General features: G+C 35.4%; 6 protein-coding genes across 8 annotated transcripts; 2 read left to right on the top strand and 4 right to left on the bottom strand.

The window, feature by feature from the left end:
• Positions 1-1,659: 1,659 nt before the first annotated feature.
• Positions 1,660-3,142, bottom strand: LOC108567967. The gene is made up of 2 exons (XM_017928790.1): positions 3,068-3,142; positions 1,660-2,848 (listed from the first exon to the last, which is right to left on the bottom strand). Exon 2 carries the CDS (start codon positions 2,838-2,840, stop codon positions 1,725-1,727), a length of 1,116 nt encoding a protein of 371 aa, XP_017784279.1. The 5' UTR covers positions 2,841-2,848; positions 3,068-3,142; the 3' UTR covers positions 1,660-1,724.
• A 758-nt stretch (positions 3,143-3,900) lies between these two features.
• Positions 3,901-5,000, top strand: LOC108567955 (zinc finger protein 302-like). Its single transcript, XM_017928773.1, has 2 exons — positions 3,901-3,975; positions 4,043-5,000. Exon 2 carries the CDS (start codon positions 4,053-4,055, stop codon positions 4,998-5,000), a length of 948 nt encoding a protein of 315 aa, XP_017784262.1. The 5' UTR covers positions 3,901-3,975; positions 4,043-4,052.
• A 905-nt stretch (positions 5,001-5,905) lies between these two features.
• On the bottom strand, positions 5,906-7,020 carry LOC108567968 (60S ribosomal protein L17). 2 transcript variants are annotated; one of them, XM_017928791.1, is made up of 4 exons: positions 6,939-7,020; positions 6,623-6,715; positions 6,196-6,468; positions 5,906-6,133 (listed from the first exon to the last, which is right to left on the bottom strand). In XM_017928791.1, the coding sequence occupies exons 2-4, from the start codon at positions 6,701-6,703 to the stop codon at positions 5,951-5,953; spliced, it is 537 nt and encodes a 178-aa protein (XP_017784280.1). In that variant the 5' UTR covers positions 6,704-6,715; positions 6,939-7,020; the 3' UTR covers positions 5,906-5,950. The 2 variants fall into 2 exon arrangements, with proteins under 2 accessions (XP_017784280.1, XP_017784281.1); XM_017928792.1 differs by having other exon boundaries at positions 6,623-6,712.
• A 3,144-nt stretch (positions 7,021-10,164) lies between these two features.
• LOC108567966 (dual specificity mitogen-activated protein kinase kinase dSOR1-like) lies at positions 10,165-12,694 on the bottom strand. 2 transcript variants are annotated; one of them, XM_017928788.1, is made up of 4 exons: positions 12,616-12,694; positions 11,666-12,272; positions 11,302-11,613; positions 10,165-11,245 (listed from the first exon to the last, which is right to left on the bottom strand). In XM_017928788.1, the coding sequence occupies exons 2-4, from the start codon at positions 12,263-12,265 to the stop codon at positions 11,150-11,152; spliced, it is 1,008 nt and encodes a 335-aa protein (XP_017784277.1). In that variant the 5' UTR covers positions 12,266-12,272; positions 12,616-12,694; the 3' UTR covers positions 10,165-11,149. The 2 variants fall into 2 exon arrangements, with proteins under 2 accessions (XP_017784277.1, XP_017784278.1); XM_017928789.1 differs by lacking the exon at positions 12,616-12,694 and adding an exon at positions 12,358-12,445.
• Positions 12,695-16,673: 3,979 nt separating this feature from the next.
• On the top strand, positions 16,674-18,959 carry LOC108567965 (protein phosphatase 1H). Its single transcript, XM_017928786.1, has 5 exons — positions 16,674-17,455; positions 17,510-17,629; positions 17,692-17,917; positions 17,973-18,130; positions 18,190-18,959. Exons 1-5 carry the CDS (start codon positions 17,036-17,038, stop codon positions 18,913-18,915), a joined length of 1,650 nt encoding a protein of 549 aa, XP_017784275.1. The 5' UTR covers positions 16,674-17,035; the 3' UTR covers positions 18,916-18,959.
• A 114-nt stretch (positions 18,960-19,073) lies between these two features.
• Positions 19,074-22,751, bottom strand: LOC108567964 (F-box/LRR-repeat protein 7). The gene is made up of 4 exons (XM_017928785.1): positions 22,502-22,751; positions 20,275-21,288; positions 20,042-20,221; positions 19,074-19,955 (listed from the first exon to the last, which is right to left on the bottom strand). Exons 2-4 carry the CDS (start codon positions 21,272-21,274, stop codon positions 19,420-19,422), a joined length of 1,716 nt encoding a protein of 571 aa, XP_017784274.1. The 5' UTR covers positions 21,275-21,288; positions 22,502-22,751; the 3' UTR covers positions 19,074-19,419.
• Between the last annotated feature and the right edge of the window lie 308 nt (positions 22,752-23,059).

The following is a 23,059-nucleotide window of genomic DNA, read 5'->3' as shown; positions in this document are numbered from 1 at the left end:
AAATAATTGCTTTACAAGCTTATTCTTCGAATATACCTACACATACTTAATAAGTCCTATATTATGTATACTTAATTAAAAACTATTCTAATAATAATTGTATCAAAACTGAATAACATCATGATCTATACAGATTCAAATCAATTCTTAAAATGTAATAATTGTCAAATCGAATATTTGGCTTAATAAAAAGTAAATTTAAAATTATTAAGCAATTAATTAATTAACAGATAAATTTAAAAAAAGTGTAAACACTAATTGATTAAAATATGCTACTCTATCGCCATCTATTATCTAACATCTATAACGTAAATGAAATGCTACTCAATTATCGGAAACTATTTAAACCATAGTAGTGCAATTTCTTAATTCTTTACATCATAAACCTTGGTTTTATAATTCAAATAATGATTACGAATTCTCAAATGACTAATAGTAAAATTTCAAAAGATTTATTATATAGTTGAATACAAAATCTTAGTCTTAATCAATATTTTATAATCAAATAATAATAATTATAAACTAATTTTATTAATTCTAGAATAAAAGTATATTTATATTTGAGATAAACAGAAAATTCGGTTATTAACTTGAAATGGCTGCAACCAATTTTACACGTTAGAAATTTACTTGTATCTGCAATGTTCTGAATATTACATTTTTAATAAATAAAGTATATTTAGCCACATTATTATTTAGAAATAATAATAATAATGGTTTAATAAACTATAAGCAATTACAGTCCTTGTATAAAATATTTCATTTTTGTTATAACAAAATTGTTAATAAAGATAAAAATTATTCAACTGCGTGTCCTTGATTTTGTTTGGTGATGAATCTATGAAATTATTGATTGCTGAAGATTGTAAATTAATTTAAGTAAAACTGAACAAAAAAAAGTACATCCAATTCGTAAAAAAAAAGTCGGTTGAAATTTATTAGGGAAGTTTTTTCAAAATGCCTTGAAGGTATATAAATCTCATTTTATCGGAGACACCGTGTATTAAGAGGATGCCGTGCGCTTCTCGATACATGTAAAACCGCAAGGGGACAAGGGTAATCCATTTAGCCGAGGGGCGAGCCGTTATCGCATATATTCCTCGTACAGCTTCATTCTTCTTTCTTTTTACTCGTCCTTTTTTTTTCGCGTTAATTAAGAGCGCGCCCCTAATTGAAATATACGCCAATGATAAGTGCTAACTTTAATGTCGCATCATCGCAAAACTTTCCATCTTTTCATTACAGTCTCATCTCCCTCTTCTTATATAATTTTTTTTTCTGGCCTTTTTTTCTTCTTCTTTCTTTTAAGGACTGCCACCCTCTGAAGTTTTATGGTTGCTCGGTATAATTAAAAGTTCGGTATGGAGATATGCACTCCACGGATGGCAGGTGTGAAAGAGCCCATAAAAATATATCAATCATAATTATGGAATGTTTGCTGCAAGTCCGTGGCCCTTTCCTCAAATTATATGTATTGCAACGCTCTTTTTCCTTACCCAACTGATTACTATTGTTTTACACCATAAATCATACCAAGAGACCCTTCAATTAAACAAGAGGAACGCCCCAAAAAAGGTTACAAATAAAACAAACATTTTTTTTACAAAAAACAAAAGTTTCGCTTTTATTTAGAAAATACAATAAATAAGTGATCCAAACCATAAAATAAATATAAATAACCCATGACATCAGCCCTTACCTTTAACTTATGCTCCGATTATACGTTACTGGTAGTATCTGCTATCATATCCTTCTTCTTTGTAGTTTGTAGGCAAGCTGTAGCCAAGCCGACGATCGACATCAGAGTAAATCCGACGTTCTGGATTCTTCTTAATCTCTCGGACATTTACATCCGTGGAAACTTTGAGCGGATAAGCGGACTTGCTGGACTCGTCAAATCTGGGCTTCGAGTAGGGATTGCCGGCGGCCCTAAACTTGTCCGCGCCAACGGAAACCGGAAGTGACGTCACGTAGCGATCTCGATAGCTGTATCTGTCCCTCAGATCGACGTTTGGAGGTGACCGACCGAGATCCGGCAAGGTCGCATAATATATAATCCGACGATGCTTAGAAGGTTTATCCTCCTCGTAGTACTGGTAGTCGTAATCTTGTCGGCGATAGTAAGGATCTCTGTAAGGGTTGTAGTGTCTAGCTGGTCTCGGGTAATACTCCATGTCCCTATCCAGATCTCGTGATAATTGTCGGTTATTGGGCTCGCGAGATCTGCCTTCGCGGTCGTAGGAGTGGTAGACCAACGGTGGCGCTGACTCGGATCGCCTCTGGGTCACGAAGTGCACCCTTGGAGCTCTCGCGGTTTCACTTGCGGATGCTACGCTGTCTTCGTAGTTTCTATCAGGGTCAGTAGTTTGCACAGGATAGGGTTGTTTGATCCACTGCTCCTTAGTGGCACCCCTCGGTTCTCTATTCCCTTCTGGCACCGAATCGCTTAACAACATCTTGCCGCTCCTCTCCTCTTTATTTACCCTGAGATTATCCTTAGCCTCTCTCTTGAATCGAATAAAATCATTTATAACGAGATCATTTTTACTTTCGACCTCTGTTGAATTATCTTCGTCCAGCTCTTCTAATTGTAAAGGTTTTGTGAACTCATCATCCGGCAAGTTTACCTCTGCATCTTCCGTCTCGCGTTTTGCGACTTTCTTTGCCGGATAATAGATTCGGAAGCCACCTGGTTTCGGAATATTTTCCAACGAACCGTGGCTTCTCACCTCATCTCCGTTCAGCGCTCTCATGTAACGGAAATAGTTTTCTTTCGCGTCCGATTCCTGCTTCTTTGCGCACACACACGCCAATATGCAGATCGCTATCAGTAACTTCATTGCTGATCCTACAAATACAGACAAAATAGAAAATATAACATATTATTGTTTGATAGATCTCTACAACCGGAAGTGAGTGTTGTCACGCAGGAAGTTGCTCAAAGAGCAGGATGGATGGAACAAAGGATAATTTTGGGTCCGTTTTCGCCGATTGATTCGACCTCCTTCGTATTGAAGCGATCAACTATTGCAATTCAGTAGATGTGCTCAGATTTGAAGGTACTTACTCTCATGGAAGTATGGAGAGTTGATCTGATGGACAAGTGCAAGCCTTGGATGGATGACAAGTGGATGCTTGCTGTCGCCGGACTTATTTAATAATGAGGATACCGTGAATGACCGATGTCACTAAACCTGGTCTACCTCCGTGGTCCATGGCACACGGGGTGGGAGTTGCCTGGAAATACCTTCAATGCCTGTGATCAGCGTTACGTAACGGGCGAGTCAATCCATTCGCCGCGACATGAAAATATTCCATTGCTGCGGATTTGGTCGCCGTACAAAAAAAATAATAACAATAAGCCAATTGTCACGGAATCCATTCAGAGTCGATGCCATCAATTGTTCATGCTGCGTGTGCTTTTTTTTTAGCCATAACGCAGCATTGCTTTTATGTTTTGTTTTTATTTTGGTTAATTTTTTGAAACAGATAAACTTTATTCTCTGGAATGGTGGATGGATGGAGTCGTCGCTATTTATCTGAGTCTGGCCGTAAATGTTATATCTCTTTATTATCTTGAAACTTCCTGAGCCTACAACGGAACAGGCGGTCGCCAAACGAATGGAACGATGAAATGCGCTCATTCGATATGGAAATGTCCATACACCGATATTTGCTGCCACTGGATAGCTTTGATCCTGACAAAACATACGTCCCGAGGGAATCACAGTGCGATTAGTGTCGGCTTGTGCTAGGCTATAATTGACACCGAAAAAATAACAACAAATCCAATCGCCTGATAAATCCCTTGCGTATATTAACACATGCCGGACTGCTCGATCATCACATTAGCTCCATTAGTTATCAAAAAGTGGTTAGTGTGTTACGAAGAATTAGAGCGGTTAAGTGGCCAGCGCGCATCAAAACCGAAAGCACGCGAGTTCAACGCAAAGCGCATTCCACCATTATTTTAAGGTAATTTACTCTAGTTCTTTCCATCTAACAAACAAAATAATTAACAAATTCCGTTACATTTACACAGACTGAGGAGCATGGAAGATATAGACTTAGATTCCAATCTACTTGATGATTTCACAAGCCTAGAATTCCCTCAGCCGGAAGAAATCAGCGAGTTTCTTATATTCGGTAAACCCGACGACCCGCATACCGATGTCATCGACGACTTAGACGGTATCATCACCGTCTTGGATAAGCCAAAGAAGGACTCCTTCCTATGCTCGCCCCAAATCTGCGACGAAGACGGCATAAACTTCAACCTAAAATGCTACTTAGAAAACGAATTCGGCTTCGACGCCAATTCCATCCTCAACGAAAACAGCTTCATCGAAATCAATATTAATCCAGAGAATCTACTCTCCGATTCAAGTTCGGGTGATATTTCGGAATACCTAGGCAACTTCGATTATTTATTACAGGACCATCCGGATTTCTGCGACATCACAGCCTGCGATGCAACCTCCGAGAGTCCGCTGCTGGAGATGTTTCCGCACTTGAACGATGAGAAGAACAAACGTCGCAGATCGCTGCTTTTCGAAAACAACTTTGCGCCAAAGGGCAAGCAGGAGCAGACCAAAGAAAGAAAAACGCCGTTGAAGTTTAATAAACAGAATCACGACGCACTGCTTAACCACGATTACACTCAAAAGAAGTGCGAAGATCAGAAGTACTTCACTTGTCCTATAAGCAATTGTGAGAAGATCTATGCGAAATCCTCGCACTTAAAAACACATCTTCGGCGGCATTCCGGCGAGAAGCCCTTCGCCTGTAATTGGCTGAATTGCAACTGGAAGTTCTCCAGGTCAGATGAATTGGCCAGACACAAACGGTCGCATTCTGGAATTAAACCATACAAATGTGAACTTTGCGAAAAGGCTTTTGCACGATCAGATCATCTTTCCAAGCACAACAAAGTACATAGAAAGAAGATGGCACTGTACGGTTCGTACATCATCAAAAAGCGTCTGCGCTGCAACGATTGATTTATGCCTCATACATACAATCATTGATGTGCCATTTACGTTTTGCTAATTAAATACTAATTTTTATTTACTGTTCTATAGTATTACGAATTCGATGTATGTTATCAAAATTTCAAATAAAACAACATTAGAATTTCATTAATACATTTATCACTGAATTGCACAATTCATACATTCATCTTTCAATGTTTACTACTGATGCATACACTGCAATCTTGTTGCAACCACATGTTACTTTTTTAAAAGCAACATGTGTCATTAACTAGACATTCAAAACGTATAGTTATTGGGTTTTAAAACAAATATAGATAATAAATACAATATTTGATTATTCTCAAGAAGCTAAAGTAAACATATTTTTATGATGTTATTGACGACTTAGAAGGTATTATCACCAACAAATATATCCATCATCATTGACTAAGAATTTAACTATTTAAAAAATCTATATTCTGAGTTAATTCTAGAATATTTTTACATCGATATAATGCATTTGCAATCTTCTTTCTTCATTTCTAAGACTATGCAAATCTATTCATAACAACTTAAAATTGGAGAATGAACAAACTATTTGAAACATTTCAAAATAAATTCTATATTTCTACAAACTTGAATCAATACAAATCTAGTGATTAGTTTACTACTAAAGGGATTGAAATCTATTATCAGCTTAATATAAGTATACTAACAAAAAAATCAACAAGATGGAGAAAGAAAAGCTTGCTTGGCAAAATAATAAATGTACTCTTACCTTGAATATTTCAAAATATCCAGAAAATCAATGTATATATTTTGTAGACTGTTGATAGATTAGAAAACAAATCAACAGTCTTTACATCAAAGATTTAGCAACTATATAAGTGTGAAAGAATTGTGGTATAGATATACGAAATAATAAACGTATGTTTTGATGTCTGTTTTATTTATATTTTATTGAGAAAGTTATAAACTTATGCAGTGGATACAGCAGTCTTGGTCTTCTTCACTTTCTCAGCTGATCCTTTGCCTTTTTTCTTGCCCAAATTGTCGCGTTCGGCAAGCCACATTTCGATGTGGCATGGAGAGGACATGTATGGGTTAATTCTACCGTGAGCACGGTATGTACGACGCCTCAAGCAAGCGGCACGGTTAACCTACAAAATCGCGAGTATTAACGTAATGAATGAAACTCAGAAAGACTTCAATATCGACTTACCTGAATGTGTTGTACGACGAGCCTGTCGACATCTAATCCTGCGTAATCCGCGTTAGATTCTGCGTTCCTCAATAATTGAAGAAGGAATTCTGCGGACTTCTTAGGCCAACGTCCTTGCGTGGTTTTGAATTGTTTTGCTTGTGCACAACGTCCAACGCCACCATTGAAAACGCGGAAAGGCACGCATTCCTGTTGGTTGCTTACATTTTTCAAATAAGCTACTGCCCTTTTCAATGGCATATGCCTGATGGCATTTGCGGTTTCACAAGTGTTCTAAAATAACAAATAATAAAATTAGTATATTTACAAGATTTTAATAGGAGAATACAAGTGCTCAGGACTTTTTTGATACTTGCGTTCTTTAGTTACAACAATCAACATAGATCAATGTTTTTCTTTGTAAAGTATAATTGTTTATGGTACATACCTTGAAGTGGACCCTCAAGTTTGAGCCACGGGCTTTGCAAGATCTTGCTACGGTGTCGGGTTCACGAGCGTAACGTCCCATTTTGTAGACCTACTGAAAAAGTTTTGTAAATGAAAACACTAATAGATCTGTGGGATCACAACACAAAACACATGAAATTTCTCCGGAAATCGACGCAAGAACCACGTGAAATAACTTAGCGACCACGTGCTGCTAAATATTCTGGACGATATTTCAGTATTTGCGAACGATTTACTCTGAGAATCTTTCAGATGTTTTTGGATATTTCCAAAATTATTGTAGATACACAACGTACCTAAGTAGCGCGTTAAAAAGAAGAGACACTAACAACAGCGCTACCAATAATTACACTTTTCGTAGCAGTTCTACCAACATCGCGTAACCAAATATACAAGATCGTAGAAGCAGCGCCAATATTTAAAATATCTACAAACTGTTTACTTAATAGATATCTATTACTTATGCTTAATTCATATTTATTATCATATTTCATAACACTGTACTACACGAACATGTATTCAGCTTTCTTTGTTATTAATATTTGTGCATATTATATCTATATCTTCTTATAAACATCATTCTTCTCATATATCAGATTACATAATATATACAAATGTTTGTTATCTGCACTATATAATGCCGGCATTCTGTACAATATCTAAACATTATTTATAATGCCACATGGCATTAACATATACATTATTAAACGATGCTTATTAGCTAATGTCAATAAAAGAGCTGTAGACCAGTGAATAGACATGTTTTCAGACATCTTTGTTATTATTACATTTGTAGAATATATGTAATTCTATATCTTCCTATAAATATCCTTCTCTATAAACATTAAACCAAATATGTATGTTATCGACAAGGTGTTTAATACCGGTATTCTACATAGTGTCTTTGCATTCTGTATATTTATTAAATTTGAAATATTTGTTTAGAAATTTAAGACAAAACAAATTAGATTTATATTTAATATAATGACTATAAAATGAATGAAAATTATTAGATGTAATGAACATGTGGGATTTTCTGCAGAAAGGGTATGATATTAAGGGAATAATGTATAGAGATCCATCTTTATTTATTCACAAAAATAGTTTAAATAAAAAACAATAGAAAAGTTCAATCTAAGTATCACAGAAGAAACGGAATAAAAATACACACAGCACATTCTGAAACGTAAAAATAGAGCTAGTGGAATTCTTTAGATTTGTAAATTATAAATAACGAAATCAATAATTCCGATGCAGCGTTGCATTATCAGGGAAGATCATTTTTGCCGACAACTTCGTCCACCTGTGCATTAATTCATTAACCTCTTGCCAAACGCAATATAAAAAAAAATCAATCAATTTTGCTGCACCGTTTAATGAGTGGTTGCGGTGAAATAACTAACTGTAAGTTCAACCTCTGGTTCCAGACATACCTCTATTAGCTAATGTTCAAGTCTTTAAAAGTTCTGTTCATAGCTTTCATTGAGTACTTGAACATTCGCTGAAATATTTTTTCACATCCTTTTTTTATCGGTATTTTCATTTTACTGTTAACATTAAATGGAACACAAATTCGTCAAATTAAATACAGTTTTTTTTATGTTCGCGTTAAAGTTAATTGCGGCGAAATAACTAACTGTAAATTCAACCACTTTGGTTCCAGATTTAGCATTATACATACATCTATTAGCCAATGTTCAAGTCTTTAAAAGTTCTGTTCATAGCTTGTTCATTGTGTACTTGAACATTCGCTGAAATATTTTTTTACATCCTTATTTTTACCGGTATTTTCATTTTAGTGTTAACATTAAATCGAACACAAATTCGTCAAATTAAATACGGTTTTTGTTTGTCTTCGCGTTAAAATTAATTGCGGCGAAATAACTAACTGTAAGTTCAACCTCTTTTTTACCAGATTTAGGAGCATTGTACATACATCTATTAACCAATGTTCAAGTGTTTAAAAGTTCTGTTCATAGCTTGGAACATTGATGATGGCGATATACGTTTCATTGAGTACTTGAACATTCGCTGAAATATTTTTTCACATCCTGTTTTTACCGGTATTTTCATTTTACTGTTAACATTAAATGGAACACAAATTTGTCAAATTAAATACAGTTTTTTTTTATCTTCGCGTTAAAGTTAATTGCGGCGAAATAACTTACTGTAAGTTCAACCTCTTTGGTTCCAGATTTAGGAGCATTATACATACATCTATTAGCCAATGTTCAAGTCTTTAAAAGTTCTGTTCATAGCTTGGACCATTGATGATGGTGATATACGTTTCATTGTATACTTGAACATTCGCTGTAATATTTTTTCACATCCTTATTTTTACCGGTATTTTCATTTTACTGTTAACATTAAATCGAACACAAATTCGTCAAATTAAATACAGTTTTTTTGTCTTCGCGTTAAAGTTAATTGCGGCGAAATAACTAACTGTAAATTCAACCTCTTTGGTTCAAGATTTAGCATTATACATACATCTATTAGCTAATGTCTTTAAATGTTGTGGTCATAGCTTGGACCATTGATGATAGCAATATACGTTTCATTGAGTACTTGAATATTCGCTGAAATATATTTCACATCTTTTTTTACCGGTATTTCCATTTTACTGTTAACATTGAATCGAAGACAAATTCGTCAAATTAAATAAAGTTTTTTTTGTCTTTGCGTTAAAATTAATTGCAGCGAAATAACTTACTGTAAGTTCAACCTCTTTGGTTCCAGATTTAGGAGCATTATACATACATCTATTAGCAAATGTTCAAGCTTTAAAAATTCTGTTCATAGCTTGGACCATTGATGATAGCGATATACGTTTCATTGAGTACTTGAACATTCGCTGAAATATTTTTTCACATCCTTATTTTTACCGGTATTTTCATTTTACTGTTAACATTAAATCGAACACAAATTCGTCAAATTAAATAGTTTTTTTTGTTTTCGCGTTAAAGTTAATTGCGGCGAAATAACTTTCTGTAAGTTCAACCTCTTTGGTTCCAGATTTAGGAGCATTATACTATTAGCCAATGTTAGAAGTTCTGTTCATTGAGTACTTGAACATTCGCTGTAATATTTTTTCACATCCTTATTTTTTACCGGTATTTTCATTTTACTGTTAACATTAAATGGAACACAAATTCGTCAAATTAAATACAGTTTTTTTATCTTCGCGTTAAAGTTAATTGCGGCGAAATAACTAACTGTAAGTTCAACCACTTTGGTTCCAGATTTAGCATTATACATACATCTATTAGCCAATGTTCAAGTCTTTAAAAGTTCTGTTTATAGCTTTCATAGAGTACTTGAACATTCGCTGAAATATTTTTTCACATCCTTTTTTTACCGGTATTTTCATTTTACTGTTAACATTAAATGGAACACAAATTCGTCAAATTAAATACAGTTTTTTTGTCTTCGCGTTAAAGTTAATTGCGACGAAATAACTAACTGTAAGTTCAACCTCTTTGGTTCCAGATTTAGGAGCATTATACATGTATTAGACAATGTTCAAGTCTTTAAAAGTTCTGTTCATAGCTTGGACCATTGATGATGGCGATATACGTTTCATTGAGTACTTAAACATTCGCTGTAATATTTTTTCACATCCTTATTTTTACCGGTATTTTCATTTTAATGTTAACATTAAATCGAACACAAATTCGTCAAATTAAATACAGTTTTTTTTTGTCTTCGCGTTAAAGTTAATTGCGACGAAATAACTAACTGTAAGTTCAACCTCTTTGGTTCCAGATTTAGGAGCATTATACTATTAGCCAATGTTAGAAGTTCTGTTCATTGAGTACTTGAACATTCGCTGTAATATTTTTTCACATCCTTATTTTTACCGGTATTTTCATTTTACTGTTAACATTAAATCGAACACAAATTCGTCAAATTAAACAGTTTTTTTTTTGTCTTCGCGTTAAAGTTAATTGCGGCGAAATAACTAACTGTAAGTTCAACCACTTCGCTTCCAGATTTAGCATTATACATACATCTATTAGCTAATGTCTTTAAATGTTCTGGTCATAGCTTGGACCATTGATGATAGCGATATACGTTTCATTGAGTACTTGAACATTCGCTGTAATATTCTTTCACGTCCTTTTTTTTACCGGTATTTTCATTTTACCGTTAACATTAAATCGAAGACAAATTTGTCAAATTAAATAGTTTTTTTTGTCTTCGCGTTAAAGTTAAATGATGATTAGTATACCGGCAAACATCATGTACAATATAAGTAACATTAATATCTATTACTAATCAATGAAGATGAATTACATTCGATTCATATATCTATTCTTAAACGTTATATGCATTTTTTCGTCAATAGTTTAAGATGTTTGATTTGGTGTTGAAGTATATGTTACATTTACCACAATTATAGCTGCAATATAATCATAATATGTAAGGATTTAAAATTATAGATTATCCTAATCAACGGTCAGTTAAAAATTCACCTGCCTGTATGTATGAAAGTATGTTTTATAAATTAGACTGCTTTGACAGGCTCAAGATTCATGGTTTTGCAGACCCAACCTGCCACGTCAACATCTTTTTCGATATAAATTTGCGACCAGGTTTTCTTCTGAAAATGTAAAATCTCTATAATAAATTATATATAGATGTTAATGTAATATTTACAAGCAATTTAGTTAGATTGCCTCTAGCTTTTGGATCTTTCCTCAGAGTAGTATCGATGAAATCTTTAAATTCAATTGAGAAGAGACCATCAGGAACAGTAGGAGGTTCGTTGATAACTACGTAGTTTAGTATGTCGAAAATGGACATATCCATAAAATTATACATTTTGATTTTTCCGCTTAGTATCTGCGTCAATGTATCCTTTTTAGGAGGCGGTATAGGATACATGCCTATGGCCATTTCAAGTAAAGTGAATCCTAAAGCCCATATATCGCTTTGGACAGTGGAATTTTCCCCTTGTAATCTTTCAGGCTAAAAAAATAGATAATTACTCATAAATTCAAAACACCGACAAATTACTTACAGACATATAGCTTCGAGTTCCAATAAAGGAATTAATCAATGAGTCACTCAGATGACAGGAGGCTCCGAAATCGCATAATTTGATATCTCCTTTACTGTTCAGCAGAATATTATTTGGTTTCACCTCATTGTGAATAATTGAATGAGTTTCAATGAGGTACATAAGAGCTCTCAATGAGGCAACAGATATTTTACCCAGAATATTCTCTGGTATAAATCCAGACTTCCTGACAATAACATCAAGAGAGCCAGCATTCATATATTCCATGCAAAGGCTAACTTCACCTTGCAAATAGAATGCTGTATAGAAACCAATGATGTGAATGAAATTGCAGTCATGCAATACTTTCAGATCACGAATTATGCGAATTTTCGTTGAGTGCTTCACTTCTAAGTGTATGATCTTCCTTGCCATTACTATGCCAGTTCCCTTATGTCGAACCTTCACTACGACTGCACCATTCCCAGTACCAATATCTCCTAAACCTTCAACATCTTTGATGGAAATCTCATCACCCAATTTGGCTTTTTCAGCAAGGAACAAGTTCACCTTGTGCTGTTCCACCTCATCCATCACATGGAATTCACCAATCTCAGTCATGGCTAAACTGAAATATCACATAGATTAATCATCTAAAATATGTGAGCTCAATTGTGACAGTGGGATGATCTGTTTGATCAGAGCATACATACAACTAATCTTAAAAAACATTGCATAACAAACAAATGTTGTGAGCTGCCCAATCATTCCTTGATCAGCTTTACTGAAGTTTCTTAATCCAAGCCTCATATTGATATGTAAGTGACAACGAAACTATTAAATAAAATAATAAAAATCAACAAACAAAGAATAATAGAAAATGTGATATGGTTAAATATCAATTTAATTGTTACAATTGAGATAATACTAAAATAACTATGCTCTTCGTTTTCTAGCTTTGTATATATTACCTGATGCAACAATTATTTTGATGTAGAATCGTCAATTTGTAGTCATGTAGTACGTCAAAACAACATCCGCATGACTAGTTATGCAACCCAAAATATTAAATAATTTTTATTATATACAATATCTTTTTTAGTGAAAATAATAAATATATAAGTCATAAATATTCCATCAACGATGTAAGATTAAAATTAACTTAATTAATTTAGTGTTTTAGAATTTGCAAGTATGATCACGATGGGTTGCCTATAGTACAACAGATCCATCAGGAGTGAAAACCCATATTGATTTCTTCCATTTCTTCATACAGAGACATCGTTTACGACGAATCCATATAGCTACCGTACATACATGATACATGTGACTGGCTGGCTTATGACATCGACAAGACGCAGCTAAATGCAGGAGCGCTCTCTTAGATGAGAGCTTAGTACGAATAGGAAGATTTCTTTATGATTTATTATAGATATTTAAACATTCAATGGATAATCTTTACTGACCATACTTCATTCAGCCACAGATGTTGCAATAATAATTGAAATTATCAAGAAGTTAATACTATCTATATTTTTCTTAAAGCAATACATGATATCGTCTTTTATAATATACCATTTGTTATATACCAAAGTTTGTTAAACAATCATGAGGATACCATTGTAGCTACAAATTAACATTTGGGCTCATTTTAATCCCTGTATATTCAAGATCATCATGCATTTGTAACTTTCTTCTGGGAGCTCATGTTTACGAAAATACAGACAATTTTTGAAGAAGCTATTTTCCCAACTCATTTGTTATATACCAAAGTTTGTTAATCAATTATGAGGATACCATTGTAGCTACAAATTAACATTTGGGCTCATTTTAATCCGTGTATATTCAAGATCCACATTCATGTATAACATTTTTCTGGCATCTTTTGTTTACGAAAATACAGGCCATTATCTAGAACGCTATTTTCCCAACTCATTTGTTATATACCAAAGTTTGTTAAACAATCATGAGGATACCATTGTAGCTACAAATTAACATTTGGGCTCATTTTAATCCCTGTATATTCAAGATCATCTTGCATTTCTAACTTTCTTCTGGGAGCTCATGTTTACGAAAATACAGACAATTTTCGAAGACGCTATTTTCCCAACTTATTTGTTATATACCAAAGTTTGTTAAACAATCATGAGGATACCATTGTAGTTACAAATTAATATTTGGGCTCATTTTAATCCGTGTATATTCAAGATCATCATGTATTTGTAACTTTCTTCTGGGAACTCATGATTACGAAAATACAGACAATTTTCGAAAACGCTATTTTCCCCACTCATTTGTTATATACCAAAGTTTGTTAAACAATAATCAGGATACCATTATAGCTACAAATTAACATTTGAGTTCATTTTAATCCCTGTATATTCAAGATCATCATGCATTTGTAACTTTCTTCTGGGAGCTCATGTTTACGAAAATACAGATAATTTTCGAAGACGCTATTTTCCCAACTCATTTGTTATACACCAAAGTTTGTTAAACAATCATGAAGATACCATTGTAGCTACAAATTAACATTTAGGCTCTTTTTAATCCGTGTATATTCAAGATCATCATGCATTTGTAACTTTCTTCTGGGAGCTCATGTTTACGAAAATACAGACAATTTTCGAAATGGCTATTTTCCCAACTCATTTGTTATATACCAAAGTTTGTTAAACAATCATCAGGATACCATTGTAGCTACAAATTAACATTTAAGCTCATTTTAATCCGTATATATTCAAGATCCACCTCTATTTATAACATTCTTCTGGGATCTTATGTTTACGAAAATATAGGCCATTATCTAAGAATTTGTTTTCCTACTTGTTCATCAAAGTTTATATGTATGTTTGGTTGCAGCCTGTTTCTTAAATATTCCGAAAGATGTGTCTGCTTGTGTAAATTAAAACGCATAAAACTTGAAAAGTAATTAGCATTTAAATTATTATACTGAAGTAATAACATAGGATTCATTCAAGCACTATTCTTATATGTTTGTTTATTAATATTAGAACGTTTCTCAGGAACTCGATTTTATGCATCGCCAAAATGCCTGAACTACTACCTTTACTATATTGCTAACAGATGCCACTAGCTATCACGAAAATGGAATATTTATTTTGCGCCTATAGTGCAGCAACCAAACATACTATAAACTTTGATGAACAAAAAAGAAAACAACTTCTTAGATAATGTTCTGTATTTTGGTAAATATGAGCTCCCAGAAGAAAATTATAAATGCATGTTGATCTTGAATATACACGGATTAAAATGAGCGCAAATGTTAATTTGTAGCTGCAATGGTGTCTTCATAATTAATTAAGAAACTTTGGTATTTCACAAATGAGTTGGGGAAATAGAGTCTTCGAAAATGGCCTGTATTTTCGTATACACGAACTCTCAGAAAAGTTTTGAATATTATTGTTGATCTTGAATATAGAGAGATTAAAATGAGTATAAATATAAGTTTGTAGCTACTATAGCGTCGTCACAATTAATTATCAAACTTTGGTATTTTCGAATAACAGTTCGCTCACTCACCCAAACGTAACATTCAAAATTTCAATCAAGAACAACCGATGCTAAGAGCTTAGATGCCTCCTCACTACTCATAGTCTCCTAGTGCAAATCCCAATTTTCTGGCATTTCAAGAATCATTTTCTGGGGGAGACTTGCGTTTTGATTTGCGATAACCGCCAACTCATTAAAGCTTAATTACTTTCTTATTAATTGACCAAAAACTAACGTTTTTCATAGCAAACGGAAGCGAAAGAATTATTCTTTAAATTAAATTTTTATAATATATATGAATATAACCATTTATTTAACTATTTTTTTCAATTTGCTGCAATACCTTCACGTTTTTTAAATTAATCGATTACTCGTCATAACTAAATAATCGAATAAGCAAATTAAAAACAAATTACAACCTTTCCAATGAGGTATGGCATTGTGATTTTGTCAGTACATTTACTATAAGTTATTAAAATCAAGCATTTAATTCTCAATCCAACCTAACCCAATGAAAATTATATTATTTAGCACCTGACGAATCGATTTACGCAAATTATATAATTGATGCAATGGAATAATGATGCTCTTTGTATGTCGGTCGACCGATCTTTGCTATAATCAATCATTGTAGTAAATATGAGGACAAAACTGCAAAAAAATCAAATAAAAAATAAAACAAATAATATGCATTATTATCTTTATTTAAAAAAGTTGCGTAAGTTTGGAGTAATTAAAAACGTGAAAATTTGTCGAATCTCAACAAAACAGCATTAAAAAATTTTATTCACTTTTTTTCCAATTTCTGCAGCAAGCGACTCGGCGACAGCACGAAGATGCCAATATTTTCGTTGAAAAGGTGAAGTATTCAGCTTTAAGTTGTGTGGTCGATGATGTAATTATCTTGAAGGGTTGAAGAAATTCACGAAAATCTGAAAATAATTCGGAAAAAATTAATGACAAATAAATCTTGGTTGTTTTTCTACACATACCCATAATTCGCGGGGTCGCAGAAACTTTTTATGTCCAAAAGGGGGTTGCGGACCAAGAAGTTTGGGAATCAGTGATCTACAATATGTTATGATGATAAAATTATATATAATTATTTTTAAGATATTTATCAATAATATTATTTCAGTTTACAATTGACCTACTCGTTTATATTGCAAATTTCACGAAACTAATTTTTTTTCTGCAATTATCTGAATTGGTTATATAAGCATATAATATTACATGAATGCCTGTATTAAATTACTTATACAAGAAATGTAATGATATAAAGTATTATGTGAAAATATACGCTGATTTATGTACTAAAAAAAAATATTCACTAAATACGTTAGTTAATATTGTCGAAGTAATATAGTTCTTTTTGTATGTATATGTATATCAAAATATTGAATCTAAATAAAATATCTGATACTGTTCTAGTTATTAACTATATTAGGAAAATGATAAAATTAAATAAAGGAAGTTGATTTCCCTTTGCAGCGCTCTCTATGTAGCCGATTCTGAACCTAAGATTGAAGAAATTGTTTTTGGATGAAGTGGATGTGGAACGACATATTATTGTTTTGAAACATAAGTAAATAGAGAAAAACCGTTGTGTGATGTAGAACAGAAGAGCTCATTTATTGTAGTTATTACGCCATTGTTGTTTCGTGCAAAACAGAATTGGGAGTGATTAAGAGACAGTAAATCTGTAGCGTCCAGCAAGTGTCCATTCAGAATCAAGGTTCATGCGCGGATCTCCTTGTTCTAAGTTAAAGTTGATTGAAGGGTTTGCCAGTTTATTATTTGCATGCGGCCATTGAGATGTATATGGTTAATTGATAACAAATATTTGTGATTGGCGTCAATCTATAGCCTGTCGCCAAGATGTTGAATAGGTTGAAAAGTGCAGTGAGTGGAGCTGTTGAAGGCTTGGAGGGATCCAGATCTGGATCATCAAGAGCTCAAGCTAATCCCGGGCCACCTAAACATGAATACTCTAGACCTTCATTTATGAAGCTCCCAGAGATAGCATTATCGATATCGAAAGACAAAAAGGTCCGTCCTATACTTTCTGCAAGCTCCAGCTCCCCGTTACCTTACAACTCTGGCTATGCTGAATGTGTGAATGCAGGGAAATCTAGCTTTAATGAGGATATGGCACAGTTGTACCATGGCACACTTAAATGCAATATAAGTGATTTTGAAGAAGCTATCCTACCTTATGCTTATTATGCCATATTCGATGGACATGCTGGCTATGGAGCATCTTTAGATGCCAGCAAACAGCTTCACCATATATTACACGTAAGCCATTTCCTTTATTCCAAATGCACAAGTTGATAAATTTTTATGTTACAGCAAAAATTGGTAAATAGTATGGACATTATATTCGCATCACTCAAGACACCTGCTCAACCCAAGACCATTGACCGCAAGACAATAATAATTGGTTGTCTTGAAGCTGCTTTTGTTGAAATGGTATGCAATCTCTACTTATTTACAACACACATATTTTACTAATAGCTTTGTTTTTTTTCTAGGATGAGATTATAGGTGAAACGCAAACAATGAATTTTCAGAATCCTGGAGGATGTACAGCTCTTGTAGCTTTGTTTATGTTAGGTGATCTATATATTGCAAATGCTGGCGATTGCAGAGCTGGAATATGTGATAATGGCAAATTCGTGCAAATAAGCAACGACTTTTCGCCTTTCTATGACAAGGAAAGAATTTACAGGAAAGCATCTGAAAACCCAAGTTTACTAGGTAAATGAATTAATATAATTAATAGAAGTTTTATTTACTTAAAAGCTTATTGTAGGAAACGGGTATAATATCCGCGAGTATTATGATGTTCCTAGTAGAGACAATTTGGGAAAAATGGTCCTATATAAAGAACCTTATATGAAAGGTTGGTCATATAAAACTTTAACAGTTGATGACTTAAAGACCCCTCTCATTACGGGAACTGGTCGCCGGGTAGCTATTTATTCACAATATATATATTTTTAAATGAGTTAACATTATTAAATTTCCAGAGTCGTATCATGGGCACCATCGGTGTTGCTCGAGGTTTTGGAGACTTTGAATTGTCTTCAATTCATCATAAGGTCCCCATCAAGCCCCTATTGAGCTGCATTCCGGAAGTGACAGTGTATTCGCAAACGGATTTGGTAACAAACTATGCTGTTCTGATAATGGCAAGTGATGGATTATGGGATGCAGTTGATCCCTCAGACGTCGCAGATATCTGTTGCGACTTAAATTTGAGCACTATGAATGACTTAAATAAATACGTGACCGTTGCAATGAATTTGGTAGCAGCTGCAAGGGGAAGGAAGAATCACGTAACAAACATGTGGATGTTGAAGAACTCCAACCAAGCTTCCGTTGACGATATATCTGTCTTCGTTATACCATTCCAACCGTATGCTTATAAGCGGTGTGAAATTATTACTAAAACTCTTCCAAAAGTACTTTGGCCTATGAATGTTTACGAAAGCGACAGCGGGGAACCAGAAGAGCAAATGGATATGGACCAAATATCCAACGATGGTACTGAAATAACTCAGGTGGCTGAGTTGGATGAGGTGCTGAATGAGCTATTAGTTGTCAAGTTTGAGCGTGATATTTTGGAGGATGATGCACAACGGCTGCGAGACATAGCCGAAAATGAAGTTCAGGTTAAATGCGAAGTAGATAGCCCAGAAAAATCAACTGATGAAGATTTTAATAACAAAAGGTCGCATAGCGATACTGAATAAGAGCGCTGCTCTATTTAAAAGTATTATTTTAAATATGATATGATTCCCTATTTTTTTTTTAAATATTTATATAATAAAATATATATATATATATATATAATCTATAACTCTGTTAAGTGCAATTCGTATAATTTTGATCATGTATTATTTTATTAATTTTGGATTTAAATAAATTATAGTTTGATGTTGGATATAAGTTAGATCAAATAATAATTTATTGGGTGACATATGTTATTTCTTAGGAAGGTAAAGCAAACTCCGTGACGGGTAGCATTTGGATGGGTGACCAGTAACTATTGGCAAAAACCATTGAAAGTGAGAATTTCCAACTTATACGAATTGCTATTTAAAATTGGTTGTTATCTAATGGAAAGTCTTCTTGTTTCATACAATTTTGGGTCATGTAATTGATAATATTTATTACGTACAAAAATAGGAAAAAATTTACAGTTATATACAATAGGAAAATAAATACTTTCGTTTTGAATAGAGTATTGAAGTTAACTAGAAGAAACCAGGATTGGTGTGCTCAATGACGCAGCGCTTGCAGTACTTCTTGACGGCCCTGTATCCTTCCAAGGATATCTGGCAGTCCTGGATATTTAACTGCTGTAAACCTCTGCAGTAATACGCGATGCATTGCACACCCCTATCAGTAACTAAATCACAGTTTCGCAAGCTCAGCTTTTTCAAGTTCGGACAGCTTTCAGCGAGGGCGCGAAGACCTGCGTCGCTGACGTCACACTTGCCGATGTCCAAGGCCCGAAGACGGGTGCAGGATCTGGCGAGGACGGTGATGGCATCGTCAGAGACTGCCTCGCATCCCCGCGCGTTTAAGTATCTAAGTTTGTAACATCTGCGCGCGACAACTTTGAGACCGGCGTCGCTCACTTGATCGCATTTCGCCACTGACAAATACCGCAGTATTGCCCCCAACTTAGCAAGTTCGTATAGGCCAAAGTCTGTGATGTTAGAACAGTCACTCACACTCAACTCCCGGAGGCCCGAACAGAAACTTGGCACGAACTTCAATCCTGCATCTGAAACAAATATTTCGTATTATGTTATGATAGTTATAAAAATTAATACAAATGATTTCTAAAATTAATCATATCGAGATTATTACCTGTTATTTGAATGCATCGGCGTAAATACAAATAGGCGAGTTGGGGACAGTTCCGAACTATTATTCTTAAGCCATTGTCCTGCAGCGAAGGGCAGTCTGTGAAGTCCAGGTATTGGAGTTGCAGCCTTTTCGGCGGGTCGGGCCCGGAGATGGGCGTCAGGCAAGACAATTGAACACAGCCTTAAAATGTGTATTAAGATTTTGGTTCTTGTTAGTTAGTACATGGTGCTTACCGGTAATATCTAAATGTTGGAGATTGGAGCAGCGGGTGACGATTTCGTAAATGGCGTTGTTTGAGACGGCCGGGCATCCTTGAATCTGCAGATGCGTTAGCTCAGGGCATCTCCTCGCCAAGAGCAAAAGTCCTTTATCGGTGATCTTAGCACCGTCGATTAAGTGCACTTTTTCCACGCCCGGACATGCCCCCGTCGTCCCTTGTCCGCACAACTGTCTCAGGACGCCTCGGATCGCCTTATCTCCACTCAAAGATTCCCCAGATAAAAGGATCGTTCGCCACAGGCAAGGCTTCCAAGCCAAGTTGTCGAACCTGCGACATACCCTCGCGCACACACTTAGGTCGGAGCTGGGCAGGAACGAGAATATTCTAATCACTAGCTCGTCGCTCAGCCGATCGAAGGAGTTGTTCTTCATTTGGTAGCGTTTCCCCTTGTAGATGTGACCGTCCGTCCACAGATTTGGGGTGGTCGACCCCGGGCTCGGGGAGACCAGCGTGTGGTATCCTTGGTCCAGGTTCGGGCTGTTCTTGCCCAACTTCGTGAAGTTATCCAGCAGGTAATTGGTCTCGCTGTGGTGCAGCTTCGGGGTCATGTTGAAGTACTCGTGGCTCGAGTCCGACTGGCTGGTCTCTATTTTGCTATAGTTTTCATGATCCCAATAACTCGTTCCCAATGATAGCGACGATAAGTCCAAAGAATTTTGCTTCTGGTAATTCGTAGCGCGAGGTGATTGACTGGAGCACGGACCCTCGGTTTGTAAATAAGAATGCTGCTGATAAAATCGCTGGCTTATGAGAGAGTGCTCCGATTTTTCCTGATAGTCTAATGATTGCTGCTTGTATCTCCCCGTTTCGTAAGTGTACAGCTCGGCAGTATAAATATCGTCCGTGGAGCCCGCCGGTTGATCAGATAGGGGTGTCGACCGGCCCAGGCGGACCAAAGGGCACACGGGCCGCGGAGACAGCCGCTCCAAAAGCCCAGCCGGTGGTTGATTCATCTCTTTAGTTAACCCTTTGCACATGCAACAGAAACAAATTGAAAACAAATGTAATACCTCAAACATACAATACTAAACGTACACTAACTATCTATATAATATCCTCCAATAAATTCATATATTTTATCTATATATATATTTATACACGTATATATAAATGCATGAATGCGGCATGTCTGTGTATGCATGTGTTTGTATATAGACGTGTCTCTGTCGGTGTGTGAGAGTGTGTGTGTAATAAAATGTAGGTTTGCATTCCAGCAAATATGTAAGAGTTTGGCCAACAGTAAGGGGCCGACTGGAAGTCGCCTTTCAATAACGTCGAATGTGAAAGTCGAATACACACGACTTCTTCCATATATATATATATACACACTATGTATATACATAGCATATCTATATATATTTATATATCCTTGTCTAGCAATTAGTCCAGCCGGGTGTGTTGGAAAAAGATATATATTATTATGTATTTGGAAACACAATACCAATAGCGCAACGAAATAATAATGCAAATTGAAAATAAATGTCACAAAGGCATAACGAGTGAGTTTAACCGGGACATTAGCGCGCAAAACAATGCGTGCGTTTTATGTTCCTCGAATGTTATTGCAATATGCTTCAAAAGTCCGTGTCCGAGGTGTGCGCAAAGAGCAAACCAAAGTAGAAACCGAGAACCGGAAGATGGAAATATCAAAAGCAACCTATAGACGAAGGGCGGAAACCGAGCGAGTTGAGGGTTGTTTATTACAACAAATCATCATCGAAATGATTGGATTGCTTAAGCCAGATCCACAGCACAGCGTGTGCGTTTAATTGCACGAAATGCATCCGATCGGGCGCCCCTCGAAAGGAATTTCGTGCCGTGACCGCGCGTCGAAGTCTCCTCAAATCCTACGTAATATTTCTACAATTGGCATCTCTTCTATCGCACAGATTTATACAGCATTCCGATATAAGTCACATGATTCCACCAGAGGCCGGGCCTATAATGCGTTTTGCCTAATGCCTCGAATTCTTCGTTCGATGGAGGAGCAGAGGATCTCTCCGCATCTCGCGCACCACACGGAATACTTTAATATAGGGTATAGTGTGCTAAGTAAAACCGAAGAGGTCGACGACCAATTGACGTACCTCCTTATAACCTAACATTTGCTTAATAATAAAACAGACAAATGGATCCACATTCGAAATGAAATGGAACCTATCGTTGATCGAACAGCTTACATGTTTTCTTATCCGTGTCTTAATGGTATCCATCTTGGCTTAAGTCTAATTAGCACGCGCACATTTTTCATTCCGAACACTCGCTATTTGTCACGAAACACATTGATGAGCGCAAGGCAGGCAGAGAGAAGGTACACTGGGCTTTGTTAATGCTGGATGATCTGAAGAGGTGCTGGTTGCTGCTTGCTGCCTGGCTGCTGCTGCCCTTCGTGCCACGAACGGTCGCTGACTGGTTTCTTTTTACCAGAACCGTCTTAAGATTTTTCTTTCGACCAGTAGAAGGGGGGCAGCCCGTGGCTTTAGGTGGGGTACCATTTTACATATATTATGGACTGCTTTCCTCCGATCTTTTAATTGTAAATTATTGATGCTGCGCTCGGACATTCGTTCTTTTTTTTTTTCTTCTTCCTCTTCTTCTTCTTCATGATCTTCTTCTCATTCCAACATTAACAAAACTTCAAAAAAGTAAATATAAATATGCCCATTAATTAGCCCAATCATAATCATTCCATTATTCAACTCTCTGCTTATAACACAAGCCCAATATATTAGTTTCAA

The sequence above is a fragment of the Nicrophorus vespilloides genome, unplaced genomic scaffold, assembly GCF_001412225.1.
Source record: "Nicrophorus vespilloides isolate i.1.1-1 unplaced genomic scaffold, Nicve_v1.0, whole genome shotgun sequence".
NCBI classification, from domain to species: Eukaryota; Metazoa; Arthropoda; class Insecta; order Coleoptera; family Silphidae; genus Nicrophorus; species Nicrophorus vespilloides.
This window is presented reverse-complemented; position numbering and strand designations above follow the sequence as displayed.